This window comes from Gracilinanus agilis, chromosome 1 (genome assembly GCF_016433145.1).
Source record: "Gracilinanus agilis isolate LMUSP501 chromosome 1, AgileGrace, whole genome shotgun sequence".
NCBI lineage: Eukaryota > Metazoa > Chordata > Mammalia > Didelphimorphia > Didelphidae > Gracilinanus > Gracilinanus agilis.
Window position 1 is genome coordinate 741552661 of NC_058130.1, and position 26891 is coordinate 741579551.

Below are 26891 nucleotides of genomic sequence, written 5' to 3' on the forward strand. Positions count from 1 at the left end.
ACTGGGTCTGGAGTCTAAAGATAGGAGCTGAGAGGCAGGCTCTATTCCTGACCAGCACCAGTTCACATCCCTGAGCCTCTTTTTCCTTAACTTCATGGTGCTAGCCTACATTATCTCTAAGGCCCTTTCCACTTCAGAGAACCTTCTCATGAACCCCAGCACTACTACCCCAACAAATTTTTCCCCTCCTACATCACATACATATAGGGAAGAGTTAGCAAGCATTACTCATGATGATCAGTGAAAGGCAATTATTTATCTTCAAGCTAAACACTGCCCAAAACATCATGTTTGCATTCGAGGCTTTCTAAGAGACAACAAACTCTGAAGAGAATGTCCCCAAACAAGGAATGGATGATATCCTGTGAAGGACAGCCCTCAATGGGCTCATTAGGAGAGTCATAGTCCACTCCCAGACCCACAGCTCTCCTCTCTGGCTATAGTTAGGTCAGTCCCTCAAAGGTGATAGCACCTTGCAGCTGCAAAGGCTGGCCGGCAGTGAGCTGACGGAGCTGACTAGGTGACAGGGTGAACTTATTCCCTTGAAACTGCAGAGTCACAGGAGTCTCTAGTGGAGCTGTCCTGCCTTGGGGTCCTACTAGAGGAGGCCGCTGAACAACTTTGACCAGCTCCCCACCTGAAAAGAAGAAAACAGACCTCAGTGACATCCTTGGCTTGAATGGTTGTCAGGTGGATCAGCAAAGAGCACAGGAGCCCCAGCCCTGCATGATTATGGTGAGGATGTCCAAATGGTCAAACATGCGCAGTAGGAATTACTTTGTCAGTTTTAGATACAAGAGAAATCAGAAAACTTCAACAAAAGTAACTGCTTTATCATCTCATAAGTATTTAACATAAAACAATCAGAAAAAGGCTAAAATATTTGATCTCAAGGAAATCCTGCCAGCTGAAGAGACATCCAGAAGTAGGAATCAAGTTGACATCACTAAGGTATTTTGCCTGAAATCTTAATGTTTCTTATCCAAACTGTGATTCTTTCTAACAAAAAGCAACAAAGTGAGCAGAGCTAATCCAAAGAGTGGGTAACAATAGCCAATCACATAGTAGGGTGTTTAGTAGCTTAACCTCATTGTAAGAAATCAGTGCGAGAAACCTGGAGAGGGAAGGCTACTTACTAGGCAACCACACCTGGTTCAGTACCAGCCTCTGGGGAAAGCATGCTCTGTTGGATGGTGTACAAGGGGTCCTGGGTTGGGACTGGCCTAGCTGGTGTCTTAGAGCACTGGTAAGAGCCTGAGATGTCTGAAACTGTGCTATGGCTGCTGTAACAATAAAATTTGTTTGTGCAAAGCTGTTAGAGGATTCAATGACTACCTTAAACAACTTGAATTTTTTTTTAATCTTTCAAGATAATATTAAGATACATTCTTACAAAATATCTGTTTTGGAACTAATTCCTTTTTTCAAAAGCACAATCTAATTATGTTCTAAAAATCAGTTATATAAATCAAAATCCTAGGAATTCAGAAGTGGCATTGCAGTAGTCACTATCAGGGGGGAAATAAAAACCAGTCATTTCCCAGTCTAATATTACTTTTCTTAAAACTCCTGAAGCATAATTTGACAATAAACTAACAGACTATTAATGAGCTATGTATTATATGAGCCAGGCAGGATAGTTTAAGACTTCTCACTATCATAATACTCACATTTTAATATCATCTAAAATAACAATTCCCCTTCTTACCTTGATCTACTATAGGAGACCTTCCTCGTACTTGCCCCTGCTGGGTGGCCATTGCTGTGGTTAGAGTACGCTGTATTTGAGGGCTTGGGAAAACAACAGTTTTACCCTCTGGTTTCTGTCCATACTGCACAGGCTGGAACAACCTGAAAATCAGAATTAGCAGAAAGCAGTCAATTACAGAGCATTAAAAATATTCCACATCCAGGTAGCTTAGTGATTTAGAGACAAGCCTAGAGATAGAAGGTCCTGGGTTCAGATTTAGCTTCAGACACTTCCTAGCTTTGATTCTGGGCAAGTCATTTAACCTTTATTGCCTAGTGCTTACTGCTCTTTTGCCTTGGAACCAATACACAGTATTAAGACTAAAACAGAAGGTAAGGGTTTTTAATATATACATTCCAATATGGATGAGAACAGACACTTGGCAGTCTTTGTTTAAAGTATGATTCTCCATATTAAGGATGAAAAGGATTATTTTACATTGTATCTCATCCAGGTCAAGCCCAATACCATCTATGGAATATGAGAGAAATACCCCATTTTCTATCTCTTGCATGTAATTTTCACTTAGAGTTTAGCAACAACTCAGCACATTTTTGTTTTCCTTTTAGTGGGGGAGAATGGAAAAAAGATGTCTTTACTGATGAAATGTTAACAAACAGGGATGTCTTAATATGCTAGAGGAACACTGGTAATAAGCACAGACAGTGTACGTATTTATGCCTCCACAGATTCCTAGGTCGGATGGGGATGAGGAGCCCACATTTCAACTGGCATAGGTTTTATCGTTGCCTGTTATGTACAAGTAAAGATAATCAACTGTTAGATACATGTCTAGTCTAAAAATAACACCACCATTCTGCCACCTACTACACACAATCAATAATATAACAAGGATACTAAATAAATTATCATTACCACAATTGCCCTTCCTAGATTTCAAATTCCATTTTTTTACATGGTCTAGCTGGAAGGTAGTGTTTTGTAAGAAAAAGCCATAAATGGCAAGTTTGAAACACTGAGATAAATATAACAACACTCAAATATGGGGTAAATCAGTGATGTGAGTTACCCTGCAAGGATATCACACCGGGAACCAAAGAAGCAAGGGCTCTTCCAGGGTGTGGGCCCATTATTCTTAACCACTGAGGTCAGATCATGTCACACAGAAAAGGTCATCTGAATATCTCCCAAGAAAGACAAGTAATGTCTTTAGAGAAGGGAAGGGAAGGGAAGGGAAGGGAAGGGAAGGGAAGGGAAAGGTCAGAGCAGCACAGCTGCTAGCTGCCACAGCAGCAGAGCCCCATATTGTGCCAGATGTAAGATCTCTGGGTCTTAGAGCAGCCAGCCCACACCTTCACTAGCTCGCTAGCTTGCCTTGTCATTCATTCCCTTTTAGTACATTGTCAAAATGAATAGAAAAGCGGCACTAAATGCTGTCACAATGGGGCTCTAGCAATACCTTTTTGGCTCCATTAACTATCACTTAGGGATGGCTCAGAAAGAAGAGCCATCAGAAAGCCATTATGACTACTATGAGTGGAAAAGATAAGCGAGAAGATCAGAAACCTAAAGGATAAAGAGTTCAAGATGATCCAGGGAAAGGACCCAAAGCAAAGGGACCTTCCTTCTGCCTAATCGATGGTACAAGGAGTCTCTGCAAAGTCTGGTCTAGCAGAGGAAGACAAGAAGTGTCTTGGCAACTCTCACTGTCATCTGAGTAAATACATCTTGGCCCACGATGTGATGATACAGACATTTGTAATTGACCCTATTAGAGAGATCTATCTTTGGAAATTTTATTTATCCCAAACTGTGATCCAAGACCATGCAGCAGGCTTTAATGAAAACCTTAACCCTACTCTGTCCTCATTCAAGTCTCGGATCCAACTGATGAAGGGCCCAGATCCCTCAGATCAAAGAAGGAAGAACATGACTGACCAGTCATCCCTTTGATTGGATAGGATCTATTATTTCATTGGGATAGGACCTTCCCATCAGCCATTGGCACTTCAATGAGAGACAATGTGAGACTCGTCCAGAGTGACTCAAGTAGAAGTCAGAGGGGAAACTCTTACTCTCACTCCCTGGCCTACAACTGGCCATGCCACTGAGGCTGTACACCAGAAATGCATTCTTCTCTCCCATTTAAACCCTGAGAGGCCACATCCAGTTGGCTGTAAGCATGTTCCCCCCACCCCCACCCCCAGGCCTACCTGTTGGGCTTGATTTTGACAGGTCTGGGTCTCGACTGAGGCAGAGGTGAGGTGTAGATTTCCTCCATCAGCTTCCTGGTGATCTTTTGTCTGGGCAGCACCTGGGCTTCATAATGTGTCATTTTGTTTTCTACTCCAATCAGATCAAATATTGACATGTCGGTATCCTAGTTTAAAAAAAAAAAAAGCAAAGATATTGTTTTCAAAATGTCAAACAATGACACTTTGTCCAGTTGTCATACAAAAGCCTCCAAGTCCAACCCAACTTAGTGTTCCCTCCAGGCAGCCATGGCTGGTGGCCCTTTCTTCTGGAGATCCCTGGCTGCTACACTCAAAAGAGGAAATAGGACATCCAACCACCTCTAGAGAGTGAAAGAGAACATTCAGGGAGCTGACTCAGTCCAAGAACATTTCTATCCAACCCATTCTACAGAATTAGATAGCTGAGAAGGTAGTGGAGTCAAGAGAACCTTGGGTCTGAATCCACTTCTGCCTTTTACCAGCAATGTCACCATGAAGGGCAAGTCACTTTAATTCCCAGACCCTCCATTTTAACATCTAGAAAATGGGTACAGCAGCTCTACTACCTGCCTTACAATGGGAGTGTATAAAACCAGGCTGAAAACCTCAGAGCACTCCTTACATATCACCTGTTTCAGAGTACTTGGATGATAAGTCTAGTATTCAACTGACACACACATCATCAGGGATCATAATTCATCAGTCAAGAATTTAGTCAAAGAAGAGAACAGAGAAGATGGCCTGAAAACCCACAAAAATGAGGGCAGCTGCTCTGAGCTACACAGCTTAACCCCAGTGGCCTTGACGATAGGCAGGAGGATATCTTTGCACCAGAGGAGCTTATGGCATGTCTCTAATGAAGAGGGCACTGTGACTTTTCTAGGCTGGTACTAACACCCTCACCAGAGAAGGCCAAGCTCCATGGAAGGGAAGCAGCAGCCCCTCTCAGTGGAGACAATGGCAAGGCTGCTCACCTTCCAGGGCCCGCGCTCCAGCGCCTGTACAATGGCGGTGGCGGTCCTGAACTCAAGAGCTTCCAGCACATACGAGGCACCGGAGAGCCTGGGATCAATGAGGTCAGGGTGGTTACAGATCCGCTGCAGCTTCATCAGGACGTGCAGGACGCTGACAAACTGTCCACTCTTAAGGGCTTCCTGGGTTCTGTGAACATGGAAAGAGAAGGACCCCATCAGCCTTCATCCTGCTAGCTGAGCAGAATGGACACGTAGAATTTATCTTAAAACAAGTTATTATTTTATTATATTATCTTTCTTATGGAGTTTGTTTCTACCACCTTCAGGCATGCATCTGTCTTAAATCTCTCTGTTAGAACATTTAGAATGCAGGCTGGCTGGGTGGGCACAGAGGGCAGCATGGGCAGGACCACCCACCAATGACTCTAATCAATGGGACTCGGTGATGATGGACACACATCATTGTGGGCTCTCTTCACACTGAGCGTCAGACCTGCATCCCATCCATCCACCCACCCAGGTGTCAATCTTTACTGACTGCCGAGGGCCTCCTTTGGGCCAGGCCCTCTGTGGGATGTTTGGGAATAAAAAGCCAAAGTGTAAAGTAATAGAGCCTCTGGTCTCACCCAGGCTGGAGGATCACATCGTCATATAAAGCCTTCTGGCGATTGGAGAGGCGGCATTTTAACACATGTTCATATTTCTTACTGAGCTGTTTTTCGACATCCCTTTTCGATCTTCGTAAAATGAATGGCTGTATCATCTAGGAAAAAAATACACGTCTCTTCAGAGAAATCCTTATTAATACCATTATGCCTATACTATCCATCATAATGTGTGAAAGAAAACTAGATCTATGTAAATAGACAATATTATCAATCTGACTAAATAAATTATATAACAAACCTGAATATTTAGGCAAAATCATTCCATATATCTGGCTCATCTATAGTGAATGACTTTAAACATACAGCCTGTAAAACTGAATATAATATTATTGTCTCCTTTTACTAATTGTCATCTCATTCTTGGCCTGGACACCTTCCTCGGTGTTCTGGCTCAGTATAACCTCTCATTTCCTTCTAACTCCCTCTAGTCAACTGACACCAGCCAAGCAAACCTTCTCTTGATGCCTTTTTTTTTAAAGCTTACCTTCTGCCTTAGAATCAATAGTGTGTATTGGTTAGGAAGTTAGGAAGTGTCTGAGGCAAGATTTGAACCTAGGACCTCCCGTCTCTAGGCCTGGCTCTCCATCCACTGAGCTCTCCAGCTCCCCTCTCCTGATGCCTTTCTTCATCCTCTCTCATTCCTGATTCTGAGCCTTCTCTTATGCTGCTTCCTAAACCTTAATATTCATTAAGCCACTTGCTTTCTTTCAAGGCTACTTTAAATCTTAACACTTCTACTGACTCATCCCTGAAGAGAATAAAGTAGAGATTCTCATCTTAATAGAATTCTGTTTTTCACATGCATACTATTCCAGGTTTTTTCCTTCTATATAAGTATCTTCACGTCTTATATTGTGTTTTCACTGTCTACTTTACCAAGGTGGCCCACACTTTGCAAACCTTAGAATAATGATAGTTACACATTAGCAAGAAACAGAAATGATTATAAATTCTTTCCTTATTTTCTCTGCCACTCATCTTTAAAATTCAGCAGTGAAACAAAACTTAAGAGTCCCACTAGAGAATCTATGGAAATCCAGATATGCCTTCACTGGTAGAATATGGTCATACAGATTATTTTTAGTAGTTTATAGTTCACAATAATAAATACTGTTAATGGGGGGAGAAATCTTACATACTCTGTGCAACCTTATGACAAGTTTATGACAATAATCTTGATTCTCTTCATTAGTAGCTTTCACTGGAAAATCCAAATATGGTCTTGAAATTCCAGGAATCAGAAAGTGTACCATGGTCCACAATTCCATCAAGGTGTTGTGTAAAGGAGTGTCAATCAGGAGCAAACGATGTTGACTGTAAAAAAGAAGAATAAAATAATTCATTAGTGCTTATTCTTGTCCTTCAGAAGTCCTTACTATCCTGACAAATATTGGATTAAGGAGATCAGATGTTTTATAAAGAGCTAATGATAAGTGTTCTATCTGCATTGAACAAAGTTCTTTATCTTCTGAGTAAACTCTCTGGCCACATGCCTTATCTGTTCAATTACTCTAAGGAAAACAAATCTCTGAAATGTCAGCCTAAGCTCATTCAGCTACTTATTCATGGGAGAGAGTTTATACTATAGGAAAAGTACCTAGTGTACGGAAGCAAGAAGTCATTAAATATTCAAAATCAAACTTTCACCACAAATGCAGAATATGCAAAACTTGTCTACTTGATATCCAAGTTCCCCTAACATCAATATTTTTTCATTTCTCAAACAATAAGTTCAGCCTGTTAGCCCCAATGCATCTAAAGATGATTAAATCTGAGATCTCTGTATAAAGAGTACTATAGGCCTATTTCCAGCCTTTCAGATGACTTTAAACAATTTCCTTTTGATTTAACCCAGTGATTCCCAAAGTGGGTGCTGCAGCAATCCAGGAGAGTGGTGATGGCCACAGGTGCATTTATTTATCTTTCCTATTAATTGCTATTAAAATTTTTCAAAAATTAATTTCCAGGGCGCCAAGTAATATTTTTTCTGGAAAGGGGGCGGAAGGCCAAAAAAGTTTGGGAACCACTGATTTAACCTAACCAATCATTCATCTAAATTATACCTTTGAACTCATTCATCTTCATATCTGTATCATCTATAACCTCTCAATATATGATACAGTCTCCTTCATCTCTCAAACATTTTCTCAAATCCATCTGCCCAATTAAGTTATAAAATTCTTTATGATAAAAGTCAAATCTTGTGACAACAGATACTATTACAATGACATTTTATTTAATACAAAATTTTTCTAAACTTTTAGCCAACAACTTGCTTATTCAAGCAATATTTGCTGTGGCCAAATTTCAATACAATCAAAGAATTTGGATATTTGCTATAATGTATAACAAGAATTTGACCTATACATGATTTTTAAAAAGAGTTCAAGGGGCAGCTGGGTAGCTCAGTGGATTGAGAGTCAGGCCTAGAGACGGGAGGTCCTAGGTTCAAATCTGGCCTCAGACATTTCCTAGCTGTGTGACCCTGGGCAAGTCACTTGACCCCCATTACCTAGCCCATACCACTCTTCTGCCTTGGAGCCAGTACACAGTATTGACTCCAAGATGGAAGGTAAGGGTTTAGAAAAAAAAAAAAAAAGGATATTGGATCTCACCTCAGACATTTCCTAAGCTATATGACCCAGGATAATTCACTTAACCTCAACTGTCTGCCTTAGACAATTCTTCTGTCTTGGAATTGATACTAGGACAGAAGATAATGTTTTATTTTTTTAAGCATATGGAACAATCTTTGTATCCACTATATGATTAAATTTTTTTAATTGAGCTCTTAAAAAATGCATAAAAGGAAATTTGAACTATATGCACACACTGCAAATGGCCCCCATGTAGTAGGGTGGATTCTCCTAACATATCTAACAGTGATGTTTCATTATAATTCTTCCTACACTTGTCTTTCTGTGTTTCATTTTTAAATAAGAAGGAGGGAGGAAAATCCTAGCTGTGTGACCGTGGCCAAGTCATTTAGCCCCCCACTGCTTTTCTTTCTGTCTTAGAATCAACACTTATTATAAAGGTTAAGGGTTTTAACAAGTGAGGAGATGGGGAATTCAGTTATTTTCATGAAAACAAATACTCCATGTGTCAGACCAACCTCCGGAGACTGAAAAGCGCCTCCCAGTGTTTTTCTGTCATGTTCCTGATCTGTTGCATCTCATCGACCACCAGGTACTTCCACCTCACTTTGGCAAAGGCCTGATGCCCTTTAAAGAAGTGCTTGTAGGAGGTGATGCACACATTGAAGCTGTTGGGTTCAGACCATTCCTTCCAAAAAAAAAAAAAAAAGGAATCAGTTATAAAGCAGATATTCCAGGACTGTAGGATTAATACTAAAATAACATGACAAGCCCAGAATAAAGTATATTTCAAAGGAGGCAAATGCTACCCCCAAAAAAGTTACAGCCAGTGTCTATGAGGGATGTACTACTCATTCTTGGACTTTTGTTAGAAATCTTTCCAAAGGACATTAACTAAAATTATCAAAGATTGACAGATTTCTCCAGCTCTTACAGGGCCTCAAAAAGAGATGGCCTGACCTCCTCTTATAATCCATTCCATGCTGAAAAAGGTACCCCCTGTTTCTAGCAACATCTAACGTATCTCTTTGGTTCTCTCCTATATAAGTTATGGGTATGGAAAACGAATGGTTCTTGGATGACAAAGAGGAAGACAACAAAAGCAGGTATGATAATAAAGAACAAATGCTCCCAGAACACAATACCTGTCTCTTTGCTCTAAGCTCTCTTTGGCCACCAAAATAAAGAAGAATCTTCAAACCGGGGCACCAACGTTTCAGTTCCAGTTCCCACTTCAATATATGACAACTCCTCACCACAATGAGGTGGGGGCCCCAGTTACCTAGAGCAAAGATGGAGACAGAGAGTGGAACCTAAAGGTAAGAACTTTCATAAAAAATTGAGGTAAAATGAAAATTCTGATCTAGTCAACCCCAGGGGATATCAATGTAGCAGGTCAAAGAGAATTAATGTTTTTCTTTCAGTAATCTGTATTTCCACCCACCAAAATTTTAAAAATATGTATATTTATAATGCTGGAACTTATTTTTAAACATACAGCAGCAACTAGAAGCAATGTAGTTTGGTTTTTTTTAGCTTTATTTTTCATTTTTTCCTTTTCATCCCAAAAATAGATATAATGAGCACTTACAACAAAATTTCATCATAGAAATTAAGATACAAACAGTATTTCAAACACATAAATTTCAGCCAATTTTCTTACCTTCATTACAAGCTAAATGGGCAAAAAAGGCAATAACCTGCACAGTCTTGCCAAGCCCAGCATCATCTGCCAATATGCCATTGAGATTCTTCCTGTAGAGTTTGGCTAACCAGTCAAGCCCAATCTTCTGGTACTCTCTGAGAACCCCATATAACAAACATGGAGTAGCAAACTTCACCTGTTTAAGAAAAAAGAAAAAATCAAAAATCCTGTAACCTCTAATGGGCAGTATCTTTTTTCTCTTTTGATCAAGAAAAAAAACCAGATGCTTCTCAATTTAGCTCAGCAGATCCTCTTTTGGCTCAGAGACTTGAAAAATAACACAAGTAATTTCTCTGGAAAAAATCAATGAAATGACAAAGCAAAATGATACCTTTTCAGAGGTACCCAGTGATGCCCTAAGTTTTCCAGGGAGGATTTAAACACCAATTAAAGTGTCTTATCCATAGCAGTACCAGTTAGAATTAAGCCTATCCCTGCATCCAGCTGTGGAGCTGACCTGTCCCTGGATCCCTGCCCTAACACCCACGGGCTGCCAAAAAACAAAAAAAGATGTACCGCAGTTGTGATGCGGGCGCTGCCCTTGGGCAACAGAGTTTCTGCTGCTGCCACCACCTCTGTAATATCTCTTGCATGCCTCTTGCCAAGACTGGTTCTCTCCACACCTCGGTATTGCCCAACACTGAGGAGCGAATCTATGATAACGACTTCCTTCTTTTCCCTGGCATTGGTGGTCTCTTCCAGGTCTAGAGAAGACATAAAATATGTTTAACTATGTCAATGTTTAATAAGGGCGATAATCATTTAATGACTTCCACAATAAGTGGACTTATGTGAAACTTAAGCATTAAATTTGATTGTTAAAGTTTAAATTTAAACCATTTAAATTTCAATAAAATATTTCTGTGGGCTCTGCAATGAGTTTGGGAAGGTAGAGGTCTGGGATCCTTGAACTGACAGTCAAGATCCAAAGTCAGGATGCCACTCCCCTGCTTTTTCGAGCATCAGATTCCTCCAGGATACACCAAGAGCTAAAGAATTAGTTTATACATACATAGTAATAATAATAATAATAATAATAGCATTTTTTATATAGCACATTTGCTTTCTCATTTCATCTTCACAACAACCCTGGGTGGCAAGTACTATTATCTCTATTTTACAGCTAAGGAAATTGAGGGAAACAGAGGTTAAGTGACTTGCTCCGGGTTATAGCTACTATATGTCTCTGTGGTCAGATTTGAACTCCAGTTTTCCTGACTCCAGGCCCAGTTCTCTGTGCACTATGGTGCCATCTGGCCACCCATGCACTCATCACTACAAGAAGACACCATCCTTTGTAGCCAGGACAGAAAGTTATTAGATAACACATAACATCCTATTAAGTTCTCATTCTTCAATCATATAATTTTAGAAACTATAATTTAAACATTTTCACTAAGCCTAGTTTCAACAGTATTTAAAGCCTAATCAACCTCCTATTAGATTGTGACTTTCCCCTTGTACTGTACCTGGCCCTTGAGGTAGGGACCACCCTTTGACTCCCCCCTCAGTGCCTAGTACAAGTGCTCACATTAAATGCTTAAGACAATGCCTGTTTTATTGTCTCCAAATTGGAATCGAGGCAAATGGCTTCCCTAGAGAATCTCCAGAGTCCATACTTACAAACAAAACTGCTACAGAACAAGCAGAAAACTGAAGGGACAGGCCTGAGAGCCAGAAAGGCCCAGATACTGCCTGATCCAATCCCTTCATTCTGTAGAGGAGAAAACTGAGGCCCAGAGAGGTCAGTTGACACCCCTAAGGCTCACCCAGGTGATGAATGAGCAGTAACAGAACAGGGAGGCAGATCCACGACCAATTCTAGGCTCTTTCCATCTTACTATGATTATCTCCCAGGGAGGAGGAAAAAAAGGAGTCCACCTTTGCTGCGATGCTGAACAGGATAGATTGACAAAAGGGATGGATATAAACCAAAGGGAATCTCTGGATAATTCTAGTCTGAAACACTCATATTTGAATGGAACCTTCATTCAGGATAGCATATTCTTTTACATGTAAAGCCCTTCATAATAAGGTAGCTAGGTGGTGCAGTAGACAGAGCCCTGCGCAGAGAGCCAGGAAGATCTGAGTTCAAATCTGACCCCAAATACTTCCTGGCTATGTAACCCTGGACAAGTCATTTCACTCAGTTTGTCTCAGTTTCCTCATTAGTCAAATGAGCTGGAGAAGGAAATGGCAACCACTCCAGTATCTTTGCCAAGAAAACCCTAAATGGGGTCATGAAGAGTCGGACACAATTAAAAGACTAAACAACAACCCTCATAATTTGACTCCAAAATAACAAAAAGAAATTTAATACACTATAAAATATAATGATCAAGTTTGGACCATAAGAGTTATGAAAATGGTTCCCTTCACTGCAGAGACAAGGGGCCATGGATGGGACAGACTGCATACACTGCTGGCATATGATGGTGATTTTTGCTGAGTTGTTTGCATTTCCCCATTTTATTCTCTGTTATAAAGGATGGCTCTCTGAGTGGAATTGGGGGAAGAGAAATATTGGGAAAGAAAGGTAATATAAATGCAAAAAATAATTTAAAATTTACATACATTCCAAAGCAAACACGATCTGGCTCCAAGCTCTCTTTCTGGGCAGATTTTATACTACTTCCCCTCCACGTACTTTACCTTACAGCCAAATGAGGCTGTTTGCAAATGCCCAACACAGTAGTCTCTATCTCATTTCTTGTCTCTTTGCACATGCAGGCCAGGGATGCTCTCTCTCCTGAACTCCACCTTTAGAATCCCAAGCTCCCTTCCAGACCCTGCTCACATGCCCTCTTCTATAAGAAACTCTTCCTGATTTCCCCATTTATTCGTATTCTCCCCATTGCAAAATTACTTTGTATATATTTTCATTTATCCCTAAAATGAACATTTATTAAGCTTTACTATGGACCAGGCATCATGAAATGAAATAGCGCCTGCCATTAGGTAGCATATATTCTATTGGGGAGAAACATTGTGTGCTCATAAATAAATATAAATTATATGCAAAGTAAATACAAAGTAATCTGAGGAGGAGGAGGAAGAAGAGATTAATAATAATATTAATAAAGCCTTGTTTAGGAGCAAGCCCTTGGGCTTGGGCTGACCCCTTAAAGAAGCTAAAACTTCTTGATTTGCCTTCTCTAGGTACAGTATATTGCTTTCTGCCAATCAAATGTTATCTCCAGAAGGTTTAATTTTTGCCCCTATGCCCCATTGTCTGGCACTTAATAAATACTTATGGGGAACAACTAGGTGTGTCAGTGGATAGAGAGACAGGTCTGGAGTTGGGAGGACCTGGGTTCAAAACTGGCCTCAAACACATCCCAAATGTATGACTCTGGGCAAGTCACTTAATTCCAACTGTCCAACCCTTAGCCTTCTTTTGTCTTAGAATTGATACTGAGACAGAAGGTAAGAGTTTTTAAAACCCTTAATTTAGGTGTATTGGCTCCTTGGTGGAAGAGTGGTAAGGGTGGGCAATGGGGGTCAAGTGACTTGCCCAGGGTCACACAGCTGGGAAGTGTCTGAGGCCGGATTTGAGCCTAGGACCTCCCGTCTCTAGGCCTGACTCTCAATCCACTGAGCTACCCAGCTCCCCCAGAAGGTAAGAGTTTTAAAACTAAAAGTTGTTGAATTGGATTGAAAAGGTTTATTAGATTTGAATTGAACTAAATTCTTAAAACAAGTAGTTATATCTACAACAGACTATTTACTGCCTCAAGGAGGGAAAGGGAAAGGTAGATCATTTGAATAACAAAAAAGTCAAAAAACAATTGTCAAAAATTGTTTCTACATGTAATCGAAAAAATAAAACTTGATTTTAAAAAATGGCTATCTATAAAATAATTTTTATACTCCTGGAAGAAACATAAGTAATCTATTTTATTAGCCCTGGATACAAATGATTATTTCAGCTTTCTAAGACAGAAAAAAAATTAATATATAATTTAATTAAATAATTCAACAGAAATTACCTTCTTCACTGGTTGTTTCTTCACTTTCACACATAGACTGTGGCCATTTGAAGCTTCCCACAAAAGCACCTTCATATAACTTGACTAAGTCATCCAAAGGCAATTCAGCTGAAGAACATTAAGAGAAAAATCAGGACTCTTTCACTCACAATGCCTAGCACAGTGATAAATACAAGTTTTTAATAGATGTGTTAAATTAAATGAATAAATGATAAAGAGTTCACAAAGACATATTTCTAGGCACTTTCATGGCATAAAAAAAAATAAATTCAATTTAGAAGAAGCACTTTCAGGAGCAGCTACCTGGCTCAATGGATTAAGAGCCAGGCCCAGAGACAAGAGATCCTGGTTCCAAATCTAGCCTCAGATACTTCCTAGATGTGTGACCCTGGGCAAGTCACTTAATCCCCCATTCATTGACTAGCCCTTTCTGCTCTTCTGAATTGGAACTAATACTTAGTATGAATTCTAAGATAGAAGGTAAGGATTTTAAAAAAAATTGCCTTTCTCCTCTAAAAAAAAAATCTCATGTTTCCAATTCCTTTCTAATGGTGTTGTGGAAAATTTGGGCACCTTATAAATACTGATTAAGCGAGAATAGAAAATTTAAAACTTTATTGAGAGGTTTTTAGAAAGATTTATTACCTAGTTTACTCACATGTCATCAATTAATTTGTCTTTATGACAATTACTAGATTAGTTCTCCTAATCACTCTAATTTCAAATGCTTCAAGGATCCATGATATCACCAATACAGGTATGTACTGTCTCTCCTAATATAGGAAGCCTAAAGGAGGGTCTTCTGGAGTTATGGTGGCCAAAAACCTCCCTTGGTCAGTCAGGGTCAGGATTGAAGAGCCTCTCCAAACTTGTCTAGGCTGGTCCTCAGAAAACACATATCTAAGACATCACCAGACCCAATTTGCAATATGGAAGGACTTTTCTCAGAATTGTGCTAATGCTATATGGTACATGAAAATTTGCTCAATTTGTTTTTACACAGATAGTTTATGACTTTGGGGTGGGAAAAGCACTAAAAATGAAACCAAATGATTTTAGCCATTCATTCCTGACTGCAGGGGAAGAAGTAAAAGAGGACTTACTGAATGACTCCTTAAATATTTGCTTCAAGAAGAGTGGCACTGTAAAAACACCATCACGCACTTGCATATGAACTTTTTTCCTAACCTCATAATGATGTCACACTTCCATTTTCAAGAGGTTATTTCTATTATTCAATAAACTATTGATGTCATAAGATGGGTTTCTGTAGGTCTTTTTAGGCCATTCTGGTTCAAATGAACATGAGGAAAAAAGTCACTGGAGAAATTAAAAAAGGAAATGAAATGATCACTGACACTGCCCACTCACCTTCCCGAACCAAGCGGCACAGCTCTGCTTGGTGGTTTATATTGGCTTCTTTTGATTCTTGTTCTTCTATTGTCTCCTCTTCATCTTCCACTGAACACAAAAAGAAACCATTGGGCATAATTAAACCACTGTCCTAACATCACATGATCCTATGAACTCATTTTGACATTGGTAAGAGATTTTTTTTTCATGATACTTTAAGAAAGGGGCTTGGTTGGAGTTGGGGTGGGGGAGCGGCTCAAAAACCCTAGCTCTGGCATAACCAATGTATCTCAAAGGAGAAAGATGAAACTGGGAAAGTTCACACTCAAAAACCATGTCTAAACAATGATTTCACTCAGAAGCACAGGAGGGAATAAATACTGGGGAAAGCAGATCTCTCCTTAGAATAAATAACTAAGCTCATGTGAAAATGGAAACAGATATTTTAGGAGGTCTGTCTTCAAGTTGCCATTTTACATATGAAGAGAGTCATGAGATAGAAAGCCTAAAAAACAAAACCATTTGGAAAAAATGGTTCCTGACTTCTCTGCTGAACTGCAAAATACTGCAAAAATCTGCTCTTTTATGCCTGAACTCCCAAGACAAATGTTCATTCAAATTCATTCAGTTTTGAAAAGTAAGATATGTTCCTTACGAAAACAAGATTTTAAAACTAAATTGCAAGTAACTTCTGGTCCTTGATTTGCATCTTATTCTAGTAACTTCCAATACCTTATCATTATACTTCTAGAGAAAACAAAAATAAAACAAAGTGTCAGTCAAAGTCAAAAACTTTTCTGCCCGTCTGTTACCAACGTTCTAATCCTTCCTTTTGTCTCCCAGACCAGCTCCCCGCTTCTCTATTTCCATGCCTACCAAGGCCCTCACTTTCTATCACCAGCTCTTGGTCAGTATCACTACCTCAAGTCTTCCAAATGTCCAATATCACCTAACATTGAGGCCCAGCTAGTCTTCAAGTAGTTTTCATCAGGTTACTCTAGTTAAGCTGGCGTAGATTACCCTGGTATATGAAGAAACCAGCCCAACTAGCATGAATGTTAGGAAGCAATGAGAAATATAAAATGGGTCAATTATGGTCAAATTGTGAAGGACCTTGGATATTACTCCAGAATTTCATTTTAAATTGTACACAGTAGGTAACCATTATAAGTAGATTGGGGTGGGGGGAGGAAGAGACAGCTACATAGCACAATGGATACAGTACCAGGCATGGAGTCAAGAGGGCCTGGGTTCAAAGCTGACTTCAGATACTTCCTACCTGTGTGACCTTGAGCAAGTCACTTAACCCCAATTGCCTAGCCCTTGCCACTCTTCTGCCTTGGAACCAATACTTAGCATTGATTCTAGGACAGAAGGTGAAGTTTAAAAAAAAAAAAGAAAGAAATATATAGGTAAAGGGGCAGCTTGATGGTACAGTGGATACAGTTCTGCTCTTGGAGTCAGGAGGAGATGGGTTCAAATGTAGCCTCAGATACTTCCTGGCTATGTGATCCTGGGCAACCCCAAATGCCTAGCTCTTACTGCTCTTCTGCCTTGGTATCAATACTCAGTATCATTTATAAGACCCAAGGTAAGAGCTCAAAAATAAAATAAAATAAGTAGATAATCCTCAGCCAGTTTCTCTTACTTCTTGCCTGCCTTCCCCACCTCTTTCCCAGCCTTTCCAATCTGACTAATCCAGGTCAAACTCCACTTCCTCCAAAGAACAGTCTCTCAAAGATCCCGATCAATCTGTTCTTTAAACTTCTGTTGTAATTACAATCAGTTCCACAGTCTAGGATGTTACTGTTCTCTATTTACTTCATACGGATTGGTTTTATCTCAATTAAATTTTAAACTCTGAAAGGTGTCTTATATTTCTTTCACAAACATACTAGTGTGACGTTGGAATACCTGAAAAATAATTACTGAAAAACGATTTGAAAGACATAAAGGATAATAAAAATGTTCAGTTCTTCTTATATTGTGAAGAGCCATCATGGTGGCACTGACAACAAAAACGTTTTTCCCCTGCCAATACTTTTACTAATAAAAAAAAAGTTGGCAGGAGACCGTATATGTCAAATTATCAATTAACAAAAAACAAATACCAAAGTTGATCCTTGACAACCATTTTTCTACCTTACTCCAAAAAGAAAAAGGAAATAGAATATTTTATAGTTGAATGAATGGAAAGAAAGACATGAACATCTAGAAACCTAGCCACTGAAAAGACAAACCTTCTTCATCAGTCAAAGATGTGCTTGCCTTTCTCTTCTTTCCTGATGGTAAAGTCTACAATTAAAAAAAAAAAAAAAAAAAAGGAAAATCAAATCAAATATTGTCACTCCATAAAGTACTGAGTAGACATTACCAAATTCTTTTTTTAAACATTTCCTCAAGTCAAGATTTTTATTTGCAGCTTAGAAAAAAACAAATTTTCTATAACAATCCATTGAATTCATATAGATTGAATCTTAACATTAAAACACATTCCTATACTGCTACCAATTCTTTAATAATGTTTATTTTTTAAATAGTGAAAACTTTCTCAACTGTGTCAAACTTCTAAACCTCAGAGAATGAATCCTAGGAAATATTAGGGATCAAATGACTAAAGGAAAGACACTGGGTGTCCCCCAAGGTTCTGTCTTAGGTCCTCTTCTTTTCTCCCTCTATACCAGGGGTTGGCAACGTATGGCTCTCGAGCCATATCTGGCTTTTTTGAGGGCCAGATGTGGCTCTTTCTGCAGGAGCCATAAAGTCAATTTTTTTTCAGGCGCTGTTACAGGAGCGGCACTGTGAGCACTGCACGGCTCTCACGAAGTTACATTTTAAAAAAATGTGGCGTTTATGGCTCTCACGGCCAAAAGGTTGCCGACCCCTGCTCTATACTATCTCACCTGGTGACCTCATCAGCTTCCATGGCTTCAATTATCACCTCAGTACAGATGAGTACAGATGATGATTCACAGATCTTTATTTCTGGACTTAGGGTATCACCTAAGCTTTAGTTCTGCATCAGCTACCTTTTGGGGCATCTTGAATTGACTGTTCTCTGGGCATCTCAAATGCAACATGTCCAAAACAGAACTCCTGATAAAAATAAGAACTGTGTTTTTGCATTTCTTTTTATCTTCAATACTACACTCAATGCCTAGCACATAATAACCACTTAAAAAATACTTGTAGACTTGAAAGTTTTAAGAAATATGTAGATGAGGGCAGCTAAGTGGCTCAGTAGATAAAGAGCCAAGCCTGGAGACAGGAGTCCTGTGTTCAAATCTGGCCTCCGATAAATCCCTAGGTATGCGACCCCATTCCCCAGCCCTTACCACTGTTCTGCCCTGGAATCAATACACAGTACTGATTCTAGAACAGAAGGTAAATATTTTTTTTAAAAGAGAGAAAGAATTATATAACTAAAGGGGCAATTAGAGTACACCATGGATAGAGTGTCAGGCCTGGATTTGGGAGAACTTTGATTTAAATCTGGCCTTGGACTCTTCCTGACTATGTGACCCTGAGTAAGTCATTTAACCCCAAATGCCTAGCCCTTGCCCTTTTGTCCTAGAGTTGTTACCAGGACAGAAAATAAAGTTTAAAAAATACACACACACACACACACACACACACACACACATAATATAGAGGTATGAAATCTTTTTTGTAGAATAATACAAATTTATTGCCTATGTTTGTGTGCTCACTTATCTCAATGAATTGACAAAAATTATTTTAAAGCACAAAGAACAAGATTATTTTTCATTTCCCACTCTTTATTTTTACTTAATTAAAACCAAAAAGCATCTATTAAGTTCCTATTATGTCTAAGAACTAGTGCTAGGTGTGGGCCATCCAATTATTTTTTATATTTATGCATATTAAAAAGATTTTTGATATTAAATATTTTAGTGTTACTTAATACAATCTAGAGTTTATTTATTCTGATTTCATTTATTTGGAATTGCTCTAGTGGGATGAGATAGAGCTCATGGGCAGAAGTTACAGAGAAGCAGATTTTATTTCAATATGAGGAAATTCTTCTAATAGTTATCATTGTCTGACAATGATAAGGGCTTCCCTGTGAGGTACTAGACTCTCCATTCCTAAGTGTATTCAAGTAGAGATTGAATGACCACCTCCCCTTCAAGTATGGAGGAATAGTCTGAACTAGCTAACCTCCTAGATCTCTTCTAACTCAAAAATGAAAATAATAAAAACAAACCACTTACCATACTGCTTTCATTTTCTATCTTAATGTTGGCTTCTAGTGACTTTAGGTCCTTACCTGCAAATTAGGATTTATAAAGCTTAAGGATTTTTATTTTATTCAATCATAAAAACAGAAGAAAATAATGTATATTCCACAGAAAATTTACTAATAAAAGTACTACTTTTAAAGTGAAGGGCCTATGGTTCTGTGAAATACATTAACTTTAATTAGATTATTCAGCATTTCAATTAAATAGTTACCATGTCTTGAATATTTCTTAATATTCAATGCTTGCTTTTGTTTCTCTTGAAATTCAATGTGCAGTTTAATTTCTACTACCTAAAAGAAGAAAAAACATGAATTGAAGCAAAAGTATAGGTTTTGAAATCAAATAGAATATATTAAACTAAGAAAAAGGAAGGGCTTACCTGTTCAATATTAGACCAGAAGTACTCTATTTCCCTGGCAATTGATGCAGCAATACGTCTTAACTTGTTCTGTTCCTCCTTTTTGTTTTTCATTTCATTAAGTTTCTTTTCTTCATGGTAACGAGCCACAGTTCTGACCATCTAATAAAAATCATCATATTATGAATAAAACTAACCAAGAACACAATCCATGCTAATATTAAAGCTTCTATTTACTAACCAAGTCTGTGTACTCTACAAAGTAGAATTCTAAAGCATCAGTTCAACTAAAATCTCCATCTTCAATAATTATTTTTAATCCTCCCTTGACACTTAAAAAAAGTACACAAAATACTTAAAGAAAGTAAATATTCTACTGGATAATTCATTAATATTATGGGAAAAAGTAAACCATCTTAATTTTTTTAAAAGGCCTATGTTAAATAAATAGAAATCATAACAATCATTTATCTTTTTATTCAAAGATTTTTGGACCTTGATTTTTTTGGAATCTAATTTTAAAGCAATGAGAATGAAGTCATCTGACGGCCTTAATCCACCAAAGATCTTACTTAAATTGCATTTGGGCCATAAGGGAAATGTTAACAGGAAATATTAGCTGTGTTAAACTGTATCCAAGTGGAAGAAATCCATTTAGGAACTGAGAAGGGGCAAAGTGATCAATACATCTAATCAAATTTGCATGGGAAAATTAAATTAAGAGGAAAAATTGAACCACTTACCCAAAAAAATGAAAAGAATAAATTTATAGAGTGAGTAAATAAAGGGATGACTATTCCCAAAAGGATTCAGGAAATAAGAGAATCTCAGGACCAAAGCGGTCACCTAATCAAAGCCACACCTCAACAAAAGTCCTATCTGCAACACACACAACCAGCTGATTAGCCAGCTTATGCCAGAAGGTCTCTAAGGAGAGAGAAATAATCCATCACTTCTCTAGATGGCAATCCTTTGGAATAGATCTAATTGTTAAGGCATTTTTCTTCCCATCAAAGCCCATGTTTTGTCTCTTTCCGACTTCTATCAAGTGCTCCTGGTTCTGCCCTCCAGGGCTAAGCAGAACAAGACTGATCCTTTTCTTCCAGGTGACAGCCCTTCAGATGTCAAACTACTGCTATTCTATCTCTTTTGGAGTTTTCTTGAAGCTAAATTTCTTCAACAAGACCCTCATATGTCATGTAAAGTGATTCTTTTCAAAAGAATTCTCTGCAGAGACTACGAACTTAAAACATGAACTGCTGTATTTAAGAATTTATAGAACATGAGCCATTTCTCAGTAAGGTTGAGATGCAAAGAAACTCAAAATTAAAGTATTCTCATCACTACTGCCAACTGAAAGATCAAATAAGTTATGTTACGAACTCATTAAAGCAATTTAAGATAACTGCAAAATATGGCTTAATTAATAAAAATGCAAAAACACATCTCTCGGGTAAAATTAGGTAGCCTTTATTGGTAAATATGCCACAGGAAGTCTATCATCTCCTCTACCTCTTCCAGGACCCTCCTAAATTAATTCTCTCTCCTTAAATCTTCAATTTCTCCTCCTCCATTAGTTCTTCATTTCTTCCTATAAATATTACCAGATCTCCTTTATCCTAAAAGTTTCCTTTCAGCACTTATGCTATTATCTCAGTCTGTCATCTCCTTCTCTTTCCCTTCACCTACTAACTCCCAAACCCACTGTCGATAGGTCTTCTCACATTCCATCATATTCCTTCTTTAACCTTTAGCAATCTAACTTACATCAGCCTCCCCACAAACTACTCTATTTGAAACTACTCTCAAAGATCATCAAAGGCCTCCTATTTACAAAATCTGAGGTCCTTTTTTAAATCAAAATTCTCCTTGGTGAGGCGGTCTGGTTTAACAGCCAGAGATATGAGGTAGACAAAAAATAAAATCAGAGAGGTTCAGAATTGGTTTGGATGACCAGACTCAAGGAGCAACTGTAAACAGAGCAATGAGAATATGGTAGAGTGCTTCGGGTATCTGTCTCTTGCCTTGTGCTATTTAACATTGTTATCAATGACTTGAATGTAGATGGTATGCTCAGCACATCTACCAAGGACACAAAGTTAGGAAAGAACTTAACATGATGGATGATAGCTTGACTGACTAGATCATTGGGTCAAATCTACTAAAGTGAAATTCAATAGGGATAAATGTGAAGTTTCACACTTGGGTACAAAATTATCGATTTCATAAATATAAAATGGGCTGGGGACAGGCAGGGGTGGCTACGTAGCTCAGTGGATAGAGAGCCAGGCCTAGAGATAGGAGGTCCTATTCTTCCTACCTGTGTGACACTGGATAAGTCATTTAACCACCTTTGCCTGGCCCTTACCACTCTTCTGTCTTGGAACCAATACTAAGTATCGATTCAAAGACAGAAAGGAAGGGTGGTCATTTTGTTGTGGTTTTTTTTTAAGCATCAAATGGGTAAGGTGTGTTAGTTGTTCAAGCATTTGAGTGGTTACCACGTAAGAAGAGGAATTAGACTCACTTTGGTCACAGAAGGAGGAACAGGGGCAAAGGGTAGAAGCTAAAAAAAAAAAAAAAAGAGGTAGATTTGGGCTTGATGCCAGGAAAAAACCTGCTAATAGTTAGAGCTGTCGAGAGCAGGAATGGGCCGCTGCTTCCAAAAGTGACAGGCCCCACAGTGTATGACCACTGAGGTGCCCAAAAGCTCTCAAGTTCTGTGACTCTGATAGAGCCAGGAAGACAAGAAGGATTCAAGGTCTCCCTCTGGAACATCCTGGCTGTGTAGACCTGTGCAAGTCACTAACTGTCCCAGGGTTCAAGCAATCCTTTAAAATCTAAGTGAGAGAGACAATGCCAGCCTGGAGCTCTTTAAACCAAGGAAATCCCTGGCTGTGTGTTCTCTCCAGCCCTCTCTGGCCTCCACCAGAGCAGCAGCCCCTCTACACTCTCTGCAATGCCACTAACTTTCCTCCATTGTCCTTGGCTTCCCTCCTTCTGCCTGTCTTTACCCTTCCTCCTTCTGACCGTTATAAGCAAGGATTCCACAAATTCTGTCGGACCTTCATCTCTCTGATCTGCTCTCTGCACCCAGAGTTGTTTGTCCCATATAGAGAGCCACATAGACAGTCAGACAGACACAGAGAAAGGTGTATAACTGTGTATAGAGGTAATATATGTTATATAGATATTAACCACATTATACATTATTTTTTAAAAAACAAGCTCATGGGAACAGGTTAGTAACCCCCCTCCCACCCCCGCTCTCCATGCTTTTTCAGTGACCTCATCATTTCTTACAGGTGTCGCATCTCTAAGCAGCTGATTCCCAAATTACAAATCTTATCCTTATCTCTTGAGCCTTACCCACTGCCTATTGGACTTTTCTACCCAGATATTCTACGGTCATCTTAAAATCAACACAGCAGCTAGGTAGTGGATAGAGCACTGGACCTGGAGTCATGACAACCTGAGTTTAAATCCAGCCTCAGACACTTAACAATCTGTATGACCTTGAACAAGTCAAATAACTTCTGTTTGCCTCAGTTTCCTCAAATGTAAAATGGGGCTAATAATAGCACCTACTTCCCAGGGTTGTGGTAAGGATCAAATGAGATCATATTTGTAAAGCACTTGGCACATAGCAGATGCTATATAAATGCTATTAATATTATTATAAAGGAATAACTAAAATGAAAGGGAAAATCAGGAATTTTCACGAAAGAGGCACAAACAGGGGCAGCTTGATGGCTCGGTGGATTGAGAGCCAGGCCTAGAGACAAGAGGTCTAAGTTCAAATCTGGCCTCAGACCCTTCCTAGCTATGTGACCCTGGGCAAGTCACTTAACCCCTATTGCCTAGCCCTTACCAACCTTCTGCCTTAGAACCAATATACAGTATTGATTCTAAGATGGAAGGTAAGGGTTTTAAAAAAAAAGAGGTACAAACAAAATGCTGTTAGCCCTCAAAAAGGAGCAATCACTTGAACAGTGTATTAGGAGCATCCCTTCATGGAGAGGGCAGAAAATGACAAATTATTCAGGAAAAGAAATTGAGAATCAAAGGTAAGTAATATCCCTGAAAGGGCAAGGACAGGGAAGAGGGAATAAAGCAAGAGGAAGAGAAACAGCCAGCGACAGTCAAAGGGTTACCATACAGCAGCAAGGGCCAGCCCAGCCTGTGTGATTTACCAAAGCTGCTTGCCAAAACAATGAGGAGCACCGCCTGCCCCACAGTGACTCCAGCTAGTTGTTTTCCATCAAAGCAGTGACCACAAAGTGTGGTGATAAACAGAGTACCTTCTTGGCTGCAGCCATTTTCCATCTTCTCTCTTGAGCAAAGTCTGTCGCCATCCACTGCATCTCTTCGAGGAGATAATCCCAGTGAGATTTTGGACGCAGGGCCTCCTGAAGTTTTGGCAGGCGTCTAAGAGACCACAATCCTTCCTTTCTCAACTCTGCAATTCGCTGATGGGTGTTGTTTTCCTAAAACACAGAATCACAGAATTCTCCAAGTTGGAAGCGACCTAAACAGCCATCTGTTCCAACTCAAACCTGAAAGAGAATCCTTTGGTCAGTGTAGATCTTTATTTTGCCTAGTTGAACATGAATGTAACAAGAGGGTTGTTTTTCTTTCATTCTCATTTGGAAGGGAGGGGAGAGGGAAGATGGATTTTTGCTGATTGAAAAAAAATATATATATGCATATAAATGCGTTTTTTTAAAAAGAGAACACTCTCTACAATATATCCAGCAAGTAGTCCTCCAGCCTTTTGCTTAATGCGTTTTGAATGTAATGGGACCCAACTATAGACATTCTTTCACTTAGTGAGTTCCTCTTTAAACATGTTTTTTAAATCCTTACCTTCTGTCTTAGAATCAATACTGTGTGTTGGTTCCAAAGCAGAAGAGTGGTAAAGGCTAGGCAATGGGGGTTAAATGACTTGCCCAGGGTCACACAGCTAGGAAGTTCTGAGGCCAGATTTGAACCCAGGACCTCCCATCTCTGGGACTGGCTCTCAATAAATTGAGCCACCCAGCTGCCCCCCATCTTTAACATTTTAATCAATAACTAGCATAAAGACATGTACAACATCCTTTCAGATTTTTCACATGACAAAAAGTTGAGAAGGGAAATAATACATGAATAACAAGATTAGGATCCTACAAGATCTTGGCAAGTTAGAACAATGGACAGGATTGATGATAAGATGAAACTTAATAGGGATGAATGTAAAGCCTTTTCCTTGAGCTAAAAAGATCTTTCTCCCAAATTCATGATGAGTGAAGGCATGGTTAGACTTCAACCTTTTACCAAAATACTAAATAAAGAAGGCAGACTCTATCCTCCTTTGCTGATTGGATATATTTTTTTTTTCCTTAAAGAGAACATAATAATAGGCTCAACAAGCATTCCTCCAGTCTTTTGCTTAGAATACTAAAAGATGGAGGCCCCCAGCTCCCTAAAGAAGCCTGTTCCACTTTAGGGAAGCTCTCACTGTTAGGATGTTTTTCCCTACATCCAGCCTAAATTTGCCACTTTTGCAACCTCCATCTGTTTCTCCTGATTCTTCCCTTTGAAGTCAAATAAAACAAGTCAGATCCCTTCCCTACATGCCAGACTTATGAATACTTGAAAAACAATATCAGGTCTCCTCTGGCTCTTCTGGATTGGAGGTCTTTCATCATTTTGTCATCCTCATCTGGGCATTCCCCAGCTTACCAATATCCTTCCTAAAATGCACTCGCTAGAAAGGAATAATCTAGATATGGTGTGACAAGAGTAGAGGACAATAGGACCAGAACCCTCTTACTCATAGAAACTCTGTCCAATATCATGTTCATTCTATTGCCTACAATATCATTTCATTGACTTATAGTGAGCTTAAAAGTCCACCCAAACCCCTTGATGTTCTTCAAACACAGTTAAACCTAACCATGCCTTCCCTCATCATGTGCTTGTAGAGGGGTTTTTTAAGCCCTAGGATAAGACTCTACATTCATCCCTATCAAGTTTCATCTTATTCATCAGTCCTATACATCATTCTAACTGGTCAAGATCTTTTAGGATCCTAAACTTGTTATTCAATCATATCTCTGTCCTTCCCAACTTTTTCTCATGTGAAAATCTAAAAAGGATTCTATCCATGCTTTTATCTAAACCACTAATTAAAATGTTAAAGAGGAACTCACTAGGTGAAAAGAATATCTACAGTCTGATCCCATGGCAAAATATATTCAAGTTTCACGACCAGGACTAATAAAGTATAGAAGAGAATTTCTACATTGAGCAATCCCAATGAGCCATGTATTCCTTTGAGGGTCTTATTTATCTTTCCTCTTTCCAAGTCAAGTCAACAAACATTTCTTAAACAATTATTATGTTCCAGGCACTGTGCTAAGTGCTGGGGATACAAAGAAAGAGAAGAGACAAGTCCCTGACCTCAAGTCACTCACAGTCTACTGGAAGAAACACCACACAAACAACTATGGACAAACTAGATATAGGCCGATCAACTGCAGAGGATCTCAGAGGGAAGAACTAAGATGAAAGCAGTTTCTTGCAGAAAACTGAACTTTGCCTGAGACTGAAAGGAAATTGGGGAATTCAGGAGACAGAAATGAGGAGGCAGAATTCAAGATATGAAGGGACAGCCAGGGGAAGTGCTGAAAGATGGAATATTATGAGCACCAAGGAGGCCACTGTTATCAGATAAGAGTATGTCGAAGGGAGTAATACGTAAAAACACCAAAAAGGTAGGAAGAAACTAAGTTATAAATGGCTTTAAAAGCCAAAGAGAGGTTTTTAGTATTTGATCCTGCCAGAAATAGACAACCACTAAAGTTCTACTGAATGGGGGAAGGGAAGAATTACTCTGGGTGTGTGTGTGTGTGTGTGTGTGTGTGTGTGTGTGTGTGTGTGTGTGTGTGTGTGAGAGAGAGAGAGAGAGAGAGAGAGAGAGAGAGAGAGAGAGAGAGAGAGAGAGAGAGACAGATAGACAGACAGACAGACAGAGACAGAGACACAGAGACAGA

General features: G+C 39.2%; 1 protein-coding gene across 1 annotated transcript in view; it reads right to left on the reverse strand.

Moving 5' to 3' along the window:
* LOC123244541 (E1A-binding protein p400-like) overlaps positions 1-26891 on the reverse strand; it is a 105182-nt gene that overhangs the window by 51987 nt on the left and 26304 nt on the right. Inside the window, exons 7-23 of the mRNA XM_044673054.1 lie at positions 24156-24341; positions 19876-20016; positions 19708-19786; positions 19467-19522; positions 17472-17526; positions 15250-15339; positions 13879-13986; positions 10406-10593; positions 9848-10025; positions 9330-9466; positions 8703-8872; positions 6727-6901; positions 5546-5682; positions 4920-5106; positions 3925-4091; positions 1709-1851; positions 473-637 (exon numbers count right to left, since the gene is read on the reverse strand). Coding sequence (XP_044528989.1) covers positions 473-637; positions 1709-1851; positions 3925-4091; positions 4920-5106; positions 5546-5682; positions 6727-6901; positions 8703-8872; positions 9330-9466; positions 9848-10025; positions 10406-10593; positions 13879-13986; positions 15250-15339; positions 17472-17526; positions 19467-19522; positions 19708-19786; positions 19876-20016; positions 24156-24341 — 2362 coding nt within the window. The remainder of the gene's footprint in view (positions 1-472; positions 638-1708; positions 1852-3924; positions 4092-4919; positions 5107-5545; positions 5683-6726; positions 6902-8702; positions 8873-9329; positions 9467-9847; positions 10026-10405; positions 10594-13878; positions 13987-15249; positions 15340-17471; positions 17527-19466; positions 19523-19707; positions 19787-19875; positions 20017-24155; positions 24342-26891) is intronic.